This window comes from Schistocerca serialis, chromosome 3 (genome assembly GCF_023864345.2).
Source record: "Schistocerca serialis cubense isolate TAMUIC-IGC-003099 chromosome 3, iqSchSeri2.2, whole genome shotgun sequence".
NCBI lineage: Eukaryota > Metazoa > Arthropoda > Insecta > Orthoptera > Acrididae > Schistocerca > Schistocerca serialis.
Window position 1 is genome coordinate 372,035,630 of NC_064640.1, and position 20,497 is coordinate 372,056,126.

A 20,497-nucleotide genomic window follows, 5' to 3' on the forward strand; every position below is an offset into this window, starting at 1 on the left:
TTTTCATTATTTGAACAAACTGTTAATTTTTCATATAACCAGTTAGCATGACTAAACCTTTGGGAATATGTCGTAAATCGTTCACTGACAAGTTAACTATTTTAATCACACTGCCTTGTGACATGCTACATTCACGTAAGAATCTCAGTTAAGAAGCATGGGAAGAGGCGAAACAGAGAAGGGTATACTTTAGACGGTATTATTTTGAAAATGAAGCGGAGTATTTGTGACGGCGGCCGTCAGTGAGAGTGCCGCGAGTGTGGAGTGGTTGACCTTGTATTGCCACGTGGCTATCGTATGTCTCTCTAGCGTCCAGGCCTTCAGGCGACTTACCCACGTCACCTTCCTTCAGCAACTACAGTATAGTTACTGTAAGTGTAAATGTAAGTGAAATGATTATTGTGAGAGAACACATGAAGCCAAGTGATCGAATGAAACTGATCGGCTATCTATTTCTTCGGACCTAGTATATATTTGACTCTACATCTACATGGATACTCTGCAAATCACATTTACGTGCCTGGCAGGGGGTTCAACGAACCACCTCCACAGTTCTCTGTCATTCCAATCTCGTATAAACGCGGAAAGAACGAACGCCTATATCTTTCCGTACGAGGTCTGATTTCCCCTATTTTATCGTGGTGTAGGTCGGCGTTAACACAATGTTTTCGCATTCGTAGGAGAAAGCTGGTGATTGGAATTTTGTGAGAAGATTCATCTGCAACGAAAAACGCCTTTGTTTTAATGATGTCCATCCCAAATCCTGTATCATTTCAGTGACACTCTCTCCCCTATTTCACGATAATACAAACTGTGCTGCCCTTCTTTGCACTTTTTCGATGTATTCCGTCAATCCTATCTGGTATGGATCCCACACAGTATTCTAAAAGAGGACGGACAAGCGTACTGTAGGCAGTCTATTTAGTAGGTCTGTTACATTTTCTAAGTGTCCTGCCAATAAAACGCATTCTTTAGTTTGCCTTCCACACAACATTTTCTATGTGTTCCTTTCAATTTACGTTATTCGTAATTGTAATGCCTAGGTATTTAGTTGAATTTACGGCCTTTAGATTTGACTGATTTATCGTGTTTATTGGATTCCTTTTGGCACTCATGTGGATGACCTCACACTTTCCGTTTCGTTATTTAGGGTCAACTGCCAATTTTCGCACCATACAGATATCTTTTCTAAATCGTTTTGCAATTTGTTTTGATCTTCTGACGACTTTACTAGTCGAAAAACGGCAGCGTCATTTGCAAACAACCTAAGACGGCTGCTCAGATTGTCTCCCAAATCCATGTAGTCTGTGTGTCAATAGACCGCTTTCTTCGAGGTGATTCGTAATAGTCGAACACAATATGTGTTCTAAAATCCTGCTGAATATCGACGTTAATGGTATGAGCCTATAATTTAGCGGATTACTCCTACTACCTTTCTTGAACTTTGATGTGACCTGTGCAACTTTCCAGTCTTTGTGTACGGATCTTTCGTCGAGCAAACTGTTGTATACGAGGGTAATCTCAAAAGTAATGTCTCCTATTTTTTTATGAGTACATAGACCTGTGTATTTCTACAATGGTTTACATCAGTTTACAGCTTGAACATTTAGCTTTTTTTCGACATAATCACCATTTCTGTCGATGCATTTTTGTAGACACTGTGACAGCTTTCATCTCGTCGTCGGAGCTGAATCGCTGGTACCACCATTAACGCTGACAGGTACTATGAGACTCTGAAAAAACTCAACCGGGCAATTCAGAACCGGAGAAGAGGAATATTGAGCAAGGGCGTACACATTCTGCATGACAACGCTCGCCCAAACATCGCTCGGCAAACCGTTGCTCTCCTGCAACTGTTTCAGTGGATCATAATCACTCACCCACCCTATAGTCCTGAATTGGCGCCCAGTGACAATCACCTGTTCCCTAGGTTAAAAGAACATTTAGCCTGAAAGCGATTCAGCTCCGACGACGAGGTGAAAGAAGAAGTTCATAACTTTCTGAAAAGCATGGCGGCGAGCTGGTATGACATGGGCATACAAAAACTGCCACAACCTCTACAAAAATGCATCGACAGAAATGGTGATTATGTCGAAAAATAGCTAAATGTTCAAGCTGTAAACTGATGTAAACCATTGTAGAAATAAACGGATCTATGTACTTATAAAAAAATAGGAGACCATACTTTTGGGATTACCCTCATATGCTTGTTAAGTATGGAGGTATTGCATGAGCATACTCTGAAAGGAGCTGATAGAACGCACAATGCTATGCTGGACTGCGAACGTTAACTGAAACTAAAGTTACATTGGATGTGCACCGAGATAGTTAAGTTGATTTTTGAGAGAAATCAGTTTAGAATTGAAGTTACTTCCGGGGAAAAGTAACTTAGTTACAGTTATAGTTAACAGCGATTTTCTGCAGGATCCTAGAGCATATTCTGAGTTCGGATATAATAAATTTCCTAGAGACCGAAAAGCTCATGTCCACGAATCAGCAAGGCTTAACAAATCATCGCTCGTGTGAACCCACCCTTCTCTTTTCTTATATGATGTACTGCGAACTATGGATGAAGAGCAACAGGCAGATATATTCCTAGATTTCCGAAAAGCATTCGACAGGGTATCCCACTGCAGACTGTTAATAAAGGTAAGTGCATACGAGATAGACTCCCAGACATGTCACTGGCTCGAAAACGTCTTAAGCAATAGGACCCAGTATGTTGTTCTCGTCGGCCAGTGTTCATCGGAGACAAGGATAACATCAGGGGTGCCCCAGGGAAGTGTGATAGGACCGTTGGTATTTTATATATACGTAAATGATCTGGCAGACAGGGTAAGTAGCAATCTGCGGTTGTTCGCTGATGATGCTGTGGTGTACAGGAAGGTGTCGAAGATAAATGACAGTAGGCTGATACAAGATGACCTAGGCAAAATTTCTATTTGGGGTGGCTTTTAATGTAGAAAAATGTAAGTTAATGCGGATGAGTAGGAAAAACAAACCCGTAATGATCGAATAAGCATTATCAGTGTCCTGCTCGTCACAGTCACATCTTTTAAATATATGGGTTTAACGTTGCGAAGCGATATAAAATGGAACGAGAATGTGAGTATTGTGGTAGGGAAGGCGAATGGTCGACTTCAGTTTACTGGGGAAATTTTAGAAAAGTGTAGTTCATCTGCACATAGGATGCAAGTGCGACCTATTCTTGAGTACTTCCCGAGTGTTTGCGATCAGCACCAGGTCGGATTGAAAAAAGACATCGAAGCAGTTCAGAGGCGAGCTGCTAAATTTGTCACCGGTTTGTTCCATCACCATGCAAGTGTTACGGATATGCTTCGGGAGCCAAGTGGGAATCCCTGGAGAGAAGAGGACGTTCATTTCGAAGAACACTACTGAGAAAGTTTAAAGAACCGGCATTTGAAGCTGACTGCAGTTGATCCTACTGCCGCTAACATACAATTCGCTTAGGGACCACGAAGGTAAGATATGAGAAATTAGGGCTCGTACGGAGTCATATGGAGAGTCGCTTTTCCCTCGCTCTGACTGCGAAGGAAACGGGAAAGGAAACTACTAGTTGTGGTACAGTGTACCCTCCGCCACGCACCGTACTTAGGCTTGCGGAGTATGTATGTAGAGGCAGTAACTGTATCAGCTGCAGCTACTTTTACAGTTACTTTTAGAAATTATAACTGTAGCACACCTGCGACTAAATAGTGAACCCTATATGATTCGAAAGGAAACAACCATTAACGTCAAACAATAATTAACTATATTGCCTACAGCCTCTTCTACTTCAGTGCATCTCATTTGAACTGCTTGTTAATTTTTAACACAAATTGTTTTTCAAATGTTTCTGCTGCCATTTTGTGAAGTTGAAGGGCTGTTCCAAGAGTTAAGTGGTATCTGTTTTGAAGTAAAGCCTGCAGTGGTACTGCTGCACTTTATTTTTGTACCTTGCGTTTCATTTTCCTCGATTTATTTTAGGGAATATGCATGTTTGCGCTAAACGAAAGCGCGAACTGAATATATTTTTTTCTGGTTTATAAATGTTAAGAATATTTTCTGCTTTAATAAAACAACGGTATTAATCACACATTTATTTAACAACAAGCAAAAAACTTACTTGAACATGTTTTTCTAAGTACGCTGCGAAGATCCGACAGCTTTTTATTCCTTTCTTACTGGCGGACAATTTGGAACGGAAGGAATAATTTTTTTTCCGTCCGGCGTGAGAAAATCAAACACTTCAGCTTAAGCAGGCCAAGGCATGCGTGTCCATGCTTCCTTGTTCATGTCCGAAAGATGTGAAAATGAATGTAACATCGGAGATTTCATTTTATTCACGTGACCCGTGTCACATGACTGGAGTATACTCATTGTTACGTGTACAATTTTCGAATAAAAATGTTACGAATGAATGAACAAGAATTAAATACAAAACGGCATCGACAATTATAACACAGACATCAGACATTTCCTATGTACGTTTTAAAATCTTATATACAAGTGATAATGTTTTACAAATAGCAGACATATTGTTGACCAAATGACGTCAGTCAAGCAGAGAAAGATGAAGAAACACGTGCAGGAACAAAGCGCCGATAAGGCGCGGTGTTAGCCGTGCTGCGGAAAGGAAATGCGTCACCGCCAGCCGCAGCGAATTCAAAAGGTTTTCAGCAAGCGTGAAACTGCAAAAAGGTGGGAATTTAAGGAGATGGAACCTGGATAAACTAAAAGAACCAGAGGTTGTACAGAGATTCAGGGAGAGCATAAGGGAGCAATTGACAGGAATGGGGAAAATAAATACAGTAGAAGAAGAATGGGTAGCTTTGAGGGATGAAGTAGTGAAGGCAGCAGAGGATCAAGTAGGTAAAAAGACGAGGGCTAGTAGAAATCCTTGGGTAACAGAAGAAATATTGAATTTAATTGATGAAAGGAGAAAATATAAAAATGCAGTAAGTGAAACAGGCAAAAAGGAATACAAACGTCTCAAAAATGAGATCGGCAGGAAGTGCAAAATGGCTAAGCAGGGATGGCTAGAGGACAAATGTAAGGATGTAGAGGCCTATCTCACTAGGGGTATGATAGATACCGCCTACAGGAAAATTAAAGAGACCTTTGGAGATAAGAGAACGACTTGTATGAATATCAAGAGCTCAGATGGAAACCCAGTTCTAAGCAAAGAAGGGAAAGCAGAAAGGTGGAAGGAGTATATAGAGGGTCTATACAAGGGCGATGTACTTGAGGACAATATTATGGAAATGGAAGAGGATGTAGATGAAGATGAAATGGGAGATATGATACTGCGGGAAGAGTTTGACAGAGCACTGAAAGACATGAGTCGAAACAAAGCCCCCGGAGTAGACAATATTCCATTGGAACTACTGACGGCCGTGGGAGAGCCAGTCCTGACAAAACTCTACCATCTGGTGAGCAAGATGTATGAGACAGGCGAAATACCCTCAGACTTCAAGAAGAATATAATAATTCCAATCCCAAAGAAAGCAGGTGTTGACAGATGTGAAAATTACCGAACTATCAGCTTAATAAGTCACAGCTGCAAAATACTAACACGAATTCTTTACAGACGAATGGAAAAACTAGTAGAAGCCAACCTCGGAGAAGATCAGTTTGGATTCCGTAGAAACACTGGAACACGTGAGGCAATACTGACCTTACGACTTATCTTAGAAGAAAGATTAAGGAAAGGCAAACCTACGTTTCTAGCATTTGTAGACTTAGAGAAAGCTTTTGACAATGTTGACTGGAATACTCTCTTTCAAATTCTGAAGGTGGCAGGGGTAAAATACAGGGAGCGAAAGGCTATTTACAATTTGTACAGAAACCAGATGGCAGTTATAAGAGTCGAGGGACATGAAAGGGAAGCAGTGATTGGGAAGGGAGTAAGACAGGGTTGTAGCCTCTCCCCGATGTTGTTCAATCTGTATATTGAACAAGCAGTAAAGGAAACAAAAGAAAAATTCGGAGTAGGTATTAAAATTCATGGAGAAGAAATAAAAACTTTGAGGTTCGCCGATGACATTGTAATTCTGTCAGAGACAGCAAAGGACTTGGAAGAGCAGTTGAATGGAATGGACAGTGTCTTGAAAGGAGGATATAAGATGAACATCAACAAAAGCAAAACAAGGATAATGGAATGTAGTCTAATTAAGTCGGGTGATGCTGAGGGAATTAGATTAGGAAATGAGGCACTTAAAGTAGTAAAGGAGTTTTGCTATTTGGGGAGCAAAATAACTGATGATGGTCGAAGTAGAGAGGATATAAAATGTAGGCTGGCAATGGCAAGGAAAGCGTTTCTGAAGAAGAGAAATTTGTTAACATCCAGTATTGATTTAAGTGTCAGGAAGTCATTTCTGAAAGTATTTGTATGGAGTGTAGCCATGTATGGAAGTGAAACATGGACGATAAATAGTTTGGACAAGAAGAGAATAGAAGCTTTCGAAATGTGGTGCTACAGAAGAATGCTGAAGATTAGATGGGTAGATCACATAACTAATGAGGAAGTATTGAATAGGATTGGGGAGAAGAGAAGTTTGTGGCGCAACTTGACCAGAAGAAGGGATAGGTTGGTAGGACATGTTCTGAGGCATCAAGGGATCACCAATTTAGTATTGGAGGGCAGCGTGGAGGGTAAAAATCGTAGAGGGAGACCAAGAGATGAATACACTAAGCAGATTCAGAAGGATGTAGGTTGCAGTAGGTACTGGGAGATGAAAAAGCTTGCACAGGATAGAGTAACATGGAGAGCTGTATCAAACCAGTCTCAGGACTGAAGACCACAACAACAACAACAACGCTCTCTTGCTGAAAAGATTTAATTTCTAAACAAATATTGGGATTTCTCGAAATAAAGGCCGGCATTCCGCTGCCTTGAGATTGTCACAACAAAGCACGTTACGTGTGACGCTTTCGTTAACCCTTAACCGGCGTGGTTTGAAATTTTAACACTAAAAGCCCTGTGCCTGGTACTGATTTTTGTTGTTGTTGTTGTTTTGGGACGTATACGTAAGCAAAGACGTATAACGAAGCAAACTTTTCTATCTACAGTCTATTTAGAAACAAACTAAACTGAAAAATCTGAAACTAAGGACATTACAAAAATAAAAGTGGTTTTTCTGTTATATCCATTTTCCAAGAAAATGCTGACAAATGAAAACTTTTTTATCGAATACACATCTGGTAATCTCTACACTGATAGAAGAGGGCATACATTTAGCACTATGGGAAAACTGTAAAATATTGACAACGGTCCAAACGCGCATGTAAAAAGAGAGAAAATTTGGGAGTCTTGTAGATTTGCAATGCATTGTATACTTCACTTTCAGTAATATGCATTTCAGCTTCGTTATCATAGTCATCGCCAGAAAGTTCGCTTGCTGTTTCGTGGTAACGTGGAACAGCATTTTCGATGATAATTTTGCTCTCGGGATCGCCATCTTGATCTGAACATTCAGCACCACGTTCCTCAAATCTGTAGCCTGTAGCATTAACTTTTTCTGGATTCGTGGACATATTCACTAAATAAAATATTACAGTCACTGCGTCGCGGAGTCGAGGGACTTGTTTACAATGCTTGTCTTGATAACAAACCAGTCGCCTGAGCGTGTGACGTATCTCCCCACCATAGGAAGGTACGGAACAGCACATGCTCCGTGATCAACAAATACGAAAGATAACAACTCGATACTTCCCTGGAGAGTCTCAGCAACGCCGGTTAAGGGGTTAAATCCTTACCAATAAACGTAACTTAGTTACAGTTATAGCTACTTTATGGAAATAATAACGCTGTTACCGACCGTTACCTTTGAAAAGTAACGGCGTTACAAGTCACGCGTACATCCCCAATTCTGAGTGTACCCTAAAGAAGTGTAATAGGACCCGTAACTGGTACGCATGCGACAGCATGCACTACCTGATATATTCCAAAACGCCGCGCACAAAAACATGATTTTTTCCGGGGCTCATTCCCCGGGTTGCATTGGTGGTAGAAAGGTAGGGTCAGGTGTTTTGAATGACCCTTAGACTAGAGAACATTTGTTTACTCAACAGATGGGTCGTCTTACTGTAACCATCCTACAGTACAGAGCCAAAGTTTGAATATTACACAATCTCTCCAGCTTAGGCAAATGGAAAAAATGGACTGGTTCTTTTTGCGTCAAATACGGTCTATGGTCCGTCTTGAGGGGCTTATAGAGGCGCTATTTGGTTCATGGGCCGATTCCTCGATTCCTAAGATCCAGATCTCAAATACCCTTGAAAATTTTCTAATCACTTCCTTTTTTTCCGAGATACAGAGCTTCAAAGTTATCCTACCTGTACACGTAAAATCTGGTGAGGCGAAATTTACGTATTTTATAAAGCGACGCAGCACGGGAAAATATGCTGTCAAGAGTCTCCGTTATAATCAGAAAGGTTCTGGGAATCCATGTTCTAGTGTTAAAGTGTACGCAAAGTTTTGTGCACTAAAATCTGGTCTCAGTCGTAAAATTAGTTTTGCATTATTTCAATTTCGCATAAGCAAATTATCAAAGTTTTACTTAACGGTAAAGTTGTTTTCGTATAAGCGACATGCCTTGCTGTAGTAGAGAAAAAAAGGGAATCAGCGGAAAAATGGTCCTATTGGAGCACAAAAAAGTCTAATATGCTCCTGTTTTGAAAGACTCTGACTTCAGAGAGAGCACCAGCTGCCTCATTCTACCTTCATCAGCAGCTTTAAAACTTTACCCAAAAATTGTGGCACGCGAACATGTTCGCGCTTTGTTATGCTGAGAGAGAAAGAGACAGTGGCAATGTGAAAGAGACGGAAGAGTAATAAATACTGGAAGACAGTGGACAGTGGTTGTGGTACAAAAAGATCGAAGGAGAGAATGGCAGTGTGAGAGAAAGAGAGAGACACAGTGGCAGTAGAAAATAGATGACAGTGACAGAACAGTGCTAGGAAAATAATGAAGGAGACAACGCCAGTGGGAGACGAATAAATAAAAGGTAAACATAGATATACGTGAGAGCCACTGATAAAGAGAGAAAGAATCTATGACAATGACAGTGAGGAAGAGAAGGATAGTGACAGTGAGAAGGGACAGAAGCAGTGGGAAGGAATAAATGAGATAATAGCAGAAGGAGAGAGCAAGAGGTACACAGCAACAGTGAGAGAAGACAATAGTAGCAGGACAGAACGAATGACACTATGGCTGTGAGACAGGAGATAGTGAGAAGTAGGGAGACACAAAAAGATAATGATAATGATTTGGACTGGATGAGAGAGTGAGAATGGGCAAGTGGGAATGGATGGATACGAACGACTTACAGCCATGGACTGGTGGATGCGTACGAGTTCTCCAACATGGTACACCCCAACTGGGTGGGGGACCAAGCAATGCACTCTCTAAAAAATTAACGTAGTATATTCGATATCTCGGATTTGTAAGTTGCCTGTTCTGAGGAAGGTAGAACGAGGCAGCTGGTATCCCGCTTTCCAGTCAGTCTTTTAAAACATTAGCACTTAGCATTTTTGTGCTGCAATAGGAGTATTTTTCTGTTATACATGGAAGGTATTCTCAGCTGCGAATATGGACAACCATCAGCTGTATAATGGAATGACGGCAATGAAAATTTGTGCCGGACCGGGACTCGAACCCGGATTTCCCGCTGATTGCGAGAGAACTTCTTATCACATTTTTTTATTTTTTGTTCTTTTAACTTTTAATTTCCTTTAGCGGCCAAGTGCTTTACCAACATTTTTTTAAATTGCCTTCAAACGAAGCCGTCGTTGTGAGTCTTTTTGTTTTTAGCAAACAAAAATTTCTTTTGTGTGAAGATAAGATAATGTTCTTTACAAAATAAAATATTAAATAGAAATTGACTTTTTCGACGTCACTTTTTTGTATTAATGGTGTAACAATAATAAACATAAACTGCTTCGTTCAGTACAAAACAATAACAGACTATGTCCCTCTTTGTGGGCGCGTTCCTCGCTGATCCCGCTGTACCTGGTGTTGGTGCCGGGTACGTCTTCGCGTATGATAGTGGATCCTCTTGTTCTGGTCAGAATAATTATATGCAATAATTACATTCTCCAACATGGTACACTCCAACTGGGTGGGGGATCAAGCAATGCACTCTCTAAAAAATTAACGTAGTGTATTCGATATCTCGGATTTTGCGTAAGCAAGGAGTGACGTCCTTGTAGTAAGGCCCAAAAGCCTAGCACATTCTTAATGCCCTCTCGAAAAAGGTAAAGTAACGTCAGACCCCGAATCCAAGTCACTGCGTTGGTTTTCATTCGGGGAAAATATATCATATCTGGGAGAGGTAGTATCCGTGGTGCTATTCCATGGAACACCACCCGAAGGAGGAAGGCGATCCTATTTTTGGACTAAATACCACACCGCCGCTCAAGGCTCTCATATCAGGCGGTGTTCATCTGTGTCTGTGACACTGCGCTGTGGACACAGTGGTGTATCAGTCATGTGAACTGTATGTAACCTGGAACGAGTCACATATTTCCCATTTAGTATCTGACACCATCGTGCACGCGTCCCCGTGTCAAGGTGTACGTGATGCACTGTACGACATACCACCGACCATGTTACTGTTGGTTGCCGCCTCTCAATGTCATTACTCGGCCTTCCTCGAGTCAAAATGCGATATATGTCACGTGCCGTTGACATCCTGCTAGTCGGTAGTTCCATATGTGCATAACTGTGTTCCACAAAAAAGATTCGTATGTGGGCTAGCGCTGGTGAGATGTGAGCCACTGCTACGGGTTCCAGACGTGAAGATGGTGATACTTCGTCTATCAAAGTGCCCATCAAGCTTCTCTGGTGTCGTATCCACATCTTGATCGCCATTAGACTATCCGAGCACGACATCACCACACCGAAACTTCCATATGTCGTTAACCATGTGTCTACAATCCGCACTCTCATATCCAGTATCTATATTCCCTTGCACAGCAGATATTTTAGTTGGAAGTCGCTTGACCGGTGTCGGCAGATAAATACAGTAATGCAGTGCCTGTGTCGTTCAGAAGTATGATGCAGTATTCCTTCGGAGATGCACTGTACTTCTGAATAAGACAATCACTGCAATATCATATCACATTTTTCTGTCTGTGTTCTCAGTGTACATAAATAATATTTTACCAGATAGGACCAGCAGCACTGTAAGATTATTTGCTGACGATGCTGTTGTACACATAAAAGTATCACTGCTCAACAATCGTAATTAATTACAGAAAGTCTTCGTGTAATGAACGGCAACTCTCTTTAAGTGTAGATAAATGTAAGTTAATGACTACGCTAATGTGCTTGTGGCTAGATCCTCCCGCCGTGTAGGTCGGTCGTCTGGTGCAATTCTTTTTAGTTGACACACCTTCGATGACTTGCGTGTCGATAAAAACGAAATGATGACGAAGACAACACAACACCAGTCCCCTAGTTGAGAAAGTCTTGGATCCGGCCAGGAATCGAACCGGGCCCCTTGCGTGACAATCTGCCGCGCTCACCACTCAATAGTTAATGAGTATAGAAATGCCGAGATAAACGACTACAGAAAGAACCCGACACTATCTGATTTCAACATCAATGGCGAACAATTTGAGCACATCAAATTGTAAAATTATGTAGGGCTATTACCAAGAAGCGATAAGAACTCGAACATATCATAACATCACTATTGGGAGGAAGACTTAGATGTGTTGGTAGTGTTATGGGATAATGCAGTCCAACAAAGAAATTGCATGCAAGACACTCATGCGAACAATTCTAGGCTATTTTTCCAGTTTAAGGAGCCCTTATCGAGCAGACATGACAACAAACATCTACCCAATTCAGAGACATGTTGTTAGAATCGCAACAGATTAACTTAGCCAATGCGAAAATGTCACAGCAATTTTTGGGAAACTTAAATGGGAAGAAGGACGACTTACAAGGGGACCACACAGCAATCAGATTTTTGTAATTTTTTATATTTATGGTACGTGATGTTCCGAACACAAATATACCTGTCCAAAAGCAGGTCGATGCAACTCTCAAAAATTCACCAGAAAATCGAATTTCAAGTTTCCAATCACGTTTCATATGCTAAAATGAGAGACGTTTCGAAGAGCTACTCTGCGGTAGAGTGCTCGCTCGCTGTACTTGGTCCTGGGCTCGACTCCTGGTGAAATCAAATTTTTAAACAAAGGTGCATATTCTACGAGGATTCCCGTGAAGCTTAGAATACATAAGACATACGAGGCTGGTATCGCTAGACGAATCTCGTTGCGGTCATTATTTTTTAGCTTTTCCTTTCAGTTCGGATATCTAAGTTATTTACCTATAAAATTCATTAAATATTTGTTGATTAACATATATAATTGTCATTTTTATGAAACATGCACGTCTTCCTACTTCTAAATATATAGTGCAAACAAAGTTCAGTTTTCGTTGCAAACAAAAACTCTTAATTAGCCAAAAAGATTATGTAATTTAAAGGAACACGAATTAATTTTTCTCGTCTTTTTGTATTTTATGCTTCACGTAAATGCCCTTTAGAACACGCATCTTCGTTTAAAAACGTGATTCCGCCAGGAGTCAAACACAGCACCTCTCCCCACCCGCATCCCCACCTCACATGTCCACTCCACCACATAGCCACGGTACTTATCGAAAGAACGGCCCCTTAGTTTAGCATATTAAAAATGGTCGGAGAACTTCAAAGTCGATTTCTGAGAGTTACATCGAACTGCTTTAGAAGGGGTATGTTTGAGTTTTGATGTAGCCTTAAGTTCTGAATCTCACGTACTATAAATATAAAAAATCACAAAAGAGCGATTCCATGTGGTCCCCTCGTTAGTTCTCGCGAAACACTGTTGTATAAATTGAGAAAATCTATATTCAAGCAAGACTTTTCGCTGCGACCATCGTGTATCTTGCTACAGATCGTGAGAATAATATGGGGACGTGATGAAATGTTATGCCTCCGAATATTTTATGTGGAAACTCTTGAAGCATTTTAAATAAAACAAAGGTTATTGTTAACATTCTAAGTTTTTATTCTTCATGTCGAAATATTGGCCGCCGTCTGCCGCTAGAGGGCTCCAAATTGTAATATGCAACATGGCGGTGAGTAATGTAACTATGTCAGTGCATGAGAAAGAAAGTGCTGAACTCGAGCTCTTCATATTCGTAGAGATCGTCCACACATGGAGCACCCTCTCCTTCAGCATGATAATGCTACACACAAGTGCTGCGACATCTGCAACAATCCGACGCCTTGATTTCACTGTCCTCGATTATCCTCTACCCAGAGCCGACTTGGCGCCATTCGATTTTCATTCGTTTCCAGAACTTAAAGAACACCTTCGAGGAGTTCACTCTGACAAAGATGATGTGGTGCAAGTAGAGGTGGCGCTGTGGCTCCGTGAACTATGTCGAACATTCTACACTGACGGTAATCAACAAACTGTTCTCTCGTTGGCAGAAATGCGTCCGTTGCCAGGGTGACTATGTTGAGAAATAAATATGTAGACGACAAGAATAAAGATCGTTTTATTTACAAACATTAAGAAGTTTCACATTGATAAATCGGAGACGCTACTTTTCAACACTCCTTCGTATGTGAGAAATTAGAGCCCGTACAAAGGCATAGAAAATCCATTATTTGTTGTACGATGTTCCCTCCACTATGCACTGTTCAGCGGCTTGCCGACTGCATACGTAGCTAAGGACCTACAACAGCATGTGGAATACAGAGGAACGACAATCGTTGGTGTACCATCGTACAGGCGGATCTGATAACAGTGATATGATGAAGACTGTCATACCAGTAACTATTATCAATATTTATAAAACCAGAAACCAGCACTGAAATGATTCCTGTTACCTATTTTCATTACAAGATACATTTCTTAAAATTAAAATAAATTACTTCCATTTTTAGTAACAGAATTGCCATGTAAACCAAATACGACTGTAACAGTGATATACCTTTGTCACTTGTGTACTTCATAATCTCTCTTGTACGAGCTAACATCTTTGCTCTGTATGCACTTAAAAATGTTATTGTGCTACACCTCAGTACCATACAATGAATATTTTAACGGCCACTAGCTACCATTTGACCACTACCGCAATACGCCGCCTAAGTCTTTTTCACTGGCTGCCAAAATCATATCGTATGTGCCACAACCGCATTTCAAAATATAAATTATCAAGTAATACAGCTGATGATGGGAGCTTGGTAGACATATTGAAAGGGCGACTGCTGCAAATAGAAAAAAAATTGTGCTATCCGCACATTATTAACCAGTTGTAGGTTCTGCATCTACAAAGGAACCTGTTATGGACGAAATAATGTTTAGAAACTTGGAGACGTGCGCACGTCATCGCCGCGGTGAGTGAATACATGCCTTTTTTATTCAATACAGCTGACGGCAAGTAGTACGATATCCCGACTGCTTAGTAATAATCCTTCCATTGTGTATAAACACGCTTCTGGCTGACAACAGCTTTCTAAAATCCACATATATCTCCAAATCAATGATAAGATTCACTGATGATATTTCTACCCTCGGTGAAACTCATGAGGAATTACAGGACCTGCTGAATGAAATGAACGTTCTAATGAGCACAGTATATGGACTGAGAGTAATCCGAAGGAAGACGAAAATTATGGGGAGTAGCATAGGTAAGATTAGCGATGTGTATAACAATAAAATAGGAGGCGACAAAGTAGATGCAGTGAAGAAATTCTACAGCCGTGAAAGCAACGTGACACATGACGGATGAAGCACGGAGGATCTAAAAGGTAGACAACCAAAGATAAGGAGAACATTCCTGGCCTTAATTTGACGAAGAGATTTCTGAGAATGTACGTGTGGAACACACATAATACGGAAGTGAGTCATGGACTGTAGGAAAAATGGAAAAGACGGGAATTGAAGCGTTTAAAAGGTGGTGTTATAAAAGGATTTTGAACAGTAGGTGGACTGGTAATATAACAAATGAGAAGGTTCTCCGCAAACTCGGCGACAAAGGAATATGTGGAAAACACTGAGAAGTGGTAACAGGGTATTAGGACATGTGTTAAGACAAGCGGGAGTAAATTCTGTGTCACTAGAGAGAGTTGTAGGGCGAAAAAATGTAAAAGGAAGACAGAGATTGCAATATATCCAATAAATAATTGAGCACATTAGGTGTAAGTGCTACTCTGAGACTAGGTGTTTGCCACGGCAGTGGATCCGTCGAGGGACGCATTAAAATAGTCAGAAGACAAGCAGAAAAAAAATCAGCTCATCATCTAGTCTGAAGCTTCTATACAACGGTTACAGTAAGACTTCAGGGAAGAGAACATGTCTTTGTTGGAAATAGCAATTTTCATACACAACCTGCTGATATACATGAACCGCATGGTGCGCGTACGTTCCCACAACGTTATTTGGAAGAAACGTTACAAGATTAGAACCTTAACGTTGCGTTGACAGGGCGGTCATTAGATACAGATCACTAACTTAGGTGGAGAAGAATGGGAGGATGGAGTCGGCCATAGCCATACCGCAGGAGCCATCTTGATAATCGCCTCTAGTCATTCTAAAGAAACGACAGAAACCTAAATAACGATAGCATCTCTGCGATATAAATCAAGTGTCTTAACTCGTGCGGTACCTTGCTCGGTGAACAGTTGACAAGAGCAAAATTATACAAACTCTAGGGCCTTTGCATCTACATCTACGTCTACATGGCCCGCTGGAGGGGAGTTCATCGAACCACCTTTGCACTAATTCTTTATTATCCCACGCAACCAGAAGTAGGTAGTATTCAAAAAGTCACGAAGCAACACAATTTCGCCGTTGGGCTTCTATCCTTTCTCTGAGTCTCATCTGGTATCGATAACGATAGGTTGCACAAGAAAAGCTATGGGAATTCGTCGATTCTGGTGTTACCTCTTTCGACTGCCGTGGTGTCGAATGAATTATATCGGTGCTACTTTCTACAAGCAATGTGTCGAGACTTACTTTTGTTCTGTGAATTACTGAGTACGCACTTCAAAATATGCTTGTTCATTCTAGCTTTGTACCACCATACTGCAGTATTCTGCTTTTCGTACTTTACGTTCATCTCAATTTTTTTCTGAAATTACACTCGATTAGTAGATGTGTGTGTGTGTGTGTGTGTGTGTGTGTGTGTGTGTGTTTGTGGGTCGGTAGGTGGGTGGGTGTGAGTGTGTGTGTGTGTATGAGAGAGAGAGAGAGAGAGAGAGAGAGAGAGAGAGAGAGAGTCTCCGTAAGCATGTATCTGAATTATAAGTCACTGTTTCAGTTTCTTTATGATACAAATTTTTCATTATGAAGTAACTGGATGGCCACAGTCTGCACCACTTTGATGAAGGAAACAGTCATGCATCCGTAGCTGTCCGTATAGCCAAATACTATGTCATTGCGCAGAGCCATGGAAAACACGAGCCACAGGAAACTAAAATCAGACATTGTTCTCATTCGCAACTATGCAAAGCCCCACACGGATCGCTCCAGAGCGTTCGATGAAAGATACGGGAACAGGCGGCCGATTGGCTGGATATTTGACCTTGAGATTATCACCTGTTCGGTAGTCTGAAAGAACACCTGCGTAAGCGGCAATATGTCTGTGCTTTACTGGTGCAAACAGCGGTCCTGGAAAACGATGTCCCCTCGTCAGATAGTCGGAAAAGTATTATAGTAAAAAGCTGCGACGCCTCGTTATAGGGTTCGAGTGATTCTGTCTAATACTAAGCCGTAGCGGTATTGTGGTACAGACCGCGGTTCGGCTACAGTAGGCAGGTTCAAGTGGATGTACGCTGCAATAGTTACACGTAGATGAAAAGGCTTGTACAAGATAGACTATCGTGTAGAGCTCTATCAAACGAATGTCGGAATGCAACAACAACACTGTAGGGTATTGACAAAACCAACAAACTTCTTCTTTCCTGGAACTATCAAACTTCACATACCTTCTTGAATATGCCTCCTATTTGGTCATTAAGGCCGATTCCGAGACTTATGGTACTAGCGTGTATATTAAATCGATCGCGTGTAGTGCTATTCTTCCCAGAAGTAAAATATGTCGAACTTAGACTAACCTCAACGGTAGTATTCCCAGTATTAACGAGGCCTTTCAGGTGTGTATGTGGAGCGCTAGGGGGATTATCAGTGTTTTACGCTTTGTCTTTCTCTTCCGCTCTGTCAGGACTTGTACAATCCGCATCGGCATACGGTTTAAAGCAGTTATCACTGATTGCTGTGCTCTCTTTTGACTGTCGAAAATTTTTCCTCTTGTTAAATGTATGTTTGTTTAGGTAATTAAACTGAGAAAAAATCGCATATAATTGCTCATAATTTTATATTAGTAAGCTGTAATTGATTAGAATTATAGTGCCGGAAGGTTTTCGGTAGTATATTCGTTCGAGTACAAAGAAATTATCTGTAGTGTATTTTTATAAATCTATATAATAATTACATTCTTAAAATACAGAGAGTTACCGGCCCTCAGATGAAAATTTTGTAATTTAAATACGCATCTAAAATAAACTAGTATGCAAGCTTGAAATATTATAATTAATTATAGTGTGTTTAGTCCAGTTTAATTCATTTGTTTAGTTATTTTTAATTTTTGCTTTCCATTTAAGATTAGTTTTACGACACAAATAATAGACCGTGCCGTTCTCGATTAAATCAACGGCTTTTGCTTGGTGTGATTTTGAATACTTAAATCCTGTTAACTGGACCTGAATTCGAACGTGGCGATTGGGTTCTCCTTGCTGTATATGCACGTAGTTTATGTCATTTAGAATCAAAACCATTTTCTGTGCAGATCATGGAATGTGATATTGACACAACGTGGAAATGTTTCTGATGTTTCGAGTATAACCTTGATTGATCATTACGCTCTTTCAAATGGAAATAAAGTAGCATTATTTCCATATAATCAAACGGTGAATTATTACATTACAGCAGATAGCTCTCTTTTTTTGGGGGGGGGGGGGGGAGGGGGCGGGCAATACAGCCTCGGTAAATTCAGAGAAAGACATCTCTTCCGCCCAGCTCTTTGGTTAAATAAGTAATTTACTTCGTTAAATAAAACAAGATTTCTCTGAGACTGGATTAAAAGATTTAACTCCTGTAAATTAATGATATAACCGCATAGTTTGTTGCTCTCGCGTTGTCGAATGTACAAAACAAAGTTGCTGCTGCAGGAAAGTCTCTCTCAGCATCTCTGGAAAGGTGGAATGCTGTCACGTGGTGACAATGCCATAAGCGACAGTACCGAAGTAGCCCGAACAACGCAACTCTGCCAACTATGATTTAATTCCTGCGCGCAGACGCGACACAACAAATGACCGTCGCTGACTCACCTGGCCGGGATACGGGTGGTGCCATCTCTTAGCTCCGTGGGCGAGCTACGCACGGCAGTGGCGGCGGCCGCTGAGACCGGCGGCTGAGGCGCGGCAGCGTTGCCAGGTCTGGGCGGGCCTCTGTAGCACGGCGACGACATTCCAGCAATCACGTCACGCCGCCCATCGCTAGCCACTAATCACCTGCTCACACTGACACGGCTGCACGCACACGAGCAATGACTGCTGTCCCCGCAGCAGATCGGTCGCCAGCGGCGTTGCGCGCGGCGGAGCGCAATGCCGGCGAACCCTGGCAGAGCTACCGGACAGCGGCGGTCGCTGCCAGCTGCTTCGCCGTAACCGTCTCGCTGACAGCACAAAGCGGTGCGTGCTCTGACTCTGCGTTCCCCCTGGGATGGACGCGAGCGGGTTGTTGTCGAGCTCGCGACCGGCCACCGACTGACAGGTGGCCGGGAGGTACCCAAGGACCCCGCGCCTTCCTCCGTAAGGATCCCCACCTTGTGACACCAACACGCTACGTTGCCAACTCCACGCGTAAGTGCTCCCCACCCTCGTCCACGCACTGCCTGCTGCCACTGACGCCGCCTCCCCCGCCCCCCACCAACGCTCCCGACGTGTGCCCACCACTCCCCCCCCCTCCCCCCCCTCCACCTTTACGCATGAGCATCAAACGCACGCTTCTACCCCTGCGTTTACCTCACGTCAGAGGTATAATGGATTTGCTGTAGCATCGGACATTTCACGGCTACGCATAAAATACCTGTTAAATTATCCTTAATATATTCCGCATTCTGTCAGTCACATGCGTCTAATATTTATTTCTATGTAACACAAATTAGCAAAGAGAAAATCTGCGAGGAAACAGAGCTCCTTGGAATCAGTTGTCGACAACGGAAACGTTCGAAAACTACACTGGTTCAGAGGCCTCCGTAATACAGAACGTAATTATTTCATCGCATTGTCACACTACTGGATCGAGTATGACTCTGACATTGTTCAGACTAAACGTGAGTTAAAATTAGGTGTCTTAGGTGTCTTCGTCTTCGCAGATAAAATAAACAGAAACGAAAAAAAAATCATCCTTGTACGAGTTAGAACCAGAGAGCAATTCTACGACGCTGACTTCCCATAAGCAGCACAAAATTGCATATACCTGTTGCATTTGTTATAAGAACCCCAAACAAGTGGGCAGGTAGCGCAAATGAGTAGTAATCTCTCTGTTCATTTTGTATTACGGGGTCTGGAGACAGTGCATTAGACCCAGAAGAAAACCGCTGCAACCATGGCCGAAACGTTGGTTTTTCTCCACCAGCAGTACTTTTATACATTATGACGCTGTACCATACCAAGAAAACTTTTATGTCGAGTGCAAGTTTTGTTTTACAACAGTTCTCAAAGCACTCTCCACTGTTATTACATACCGCCCCACAGAACTTGGAGCATCCATAGTGAAGATACATAACCAAATGCTGCACACATACCTAAAGAGCACGTCAATTACTCGATGCGAGAAAGAAAAAGAACGAGATGAGGCATACCAGAACAGTCGTATTATCAGAAACCTAAAGAATCTCTTGAATCAATAAACATTGCAAATGACCACCATCAAAAAACGCCATTGGCTATGGAAGGGTCACCCTACACACCTAGCAGGAAGTACATCACAGCGTATATTATTTATGAAATACAAAAAATGGTTCAAATGGCTCTCAGCACTATGGGACTCAACTTCTGAGGTCATCAGTCCCCTAGAACTTAGAACTACTTAAACCTAACTAACCTAAGGACAACACACACACCCATGCCCGAGGCAGGATTCGAACCTGCGACAGTAGCGGTCGCGCGGTTCCAGACTGTAGCGCTTAGAACCGCTCGGCCACCACGGCCGGCTTATGAAATACACCAGCTTTTTCGTAAATGACTGTGTCACAAATATGAATATCTAACTTCGGTTTCGTACCTGTAGAGTACAGTCACATACTGAAAACAAGTTCGTAAGTAAGCGCCACTATTCGTCCATAGCCTATATTTGTAAAATTGCTCCATATTTGTAAAATTGCTCTAATATTTGACAGGAGATAAAAAATGTATGCTCACGTATTCT

The 20,497-nt window shown here is 41.7% G+C and overlaps 1 protein-coding gene across 1 annotated transcript in view; it reads right to left on the reverse strand.

Moving 5' to 3' along the window:
• Positions 1-18,862, reverse strand: part of LOC126470870 (nascent polypeptide-associated complex subunit alpha, muscle-specific form-like) — a 314,837-nt gene extending 295,975 nt beyond the window's left edge. The window contains exon 1 of the mRNA XM_050098886.1: positions 18,394-18,862. Within this exon, the coding sequence (XP_049954843.1) occupies positions 18,394-18,533 (140 nt within the window). The 5' untranslated portion in view covers positions 18,534-18,862. The remainder of the gene's footprint in view (positions 1-18,393) is intronic.
• Between the last annotated feature and the right edge of the window lie 1,635 nt (positions 18,863-20,497).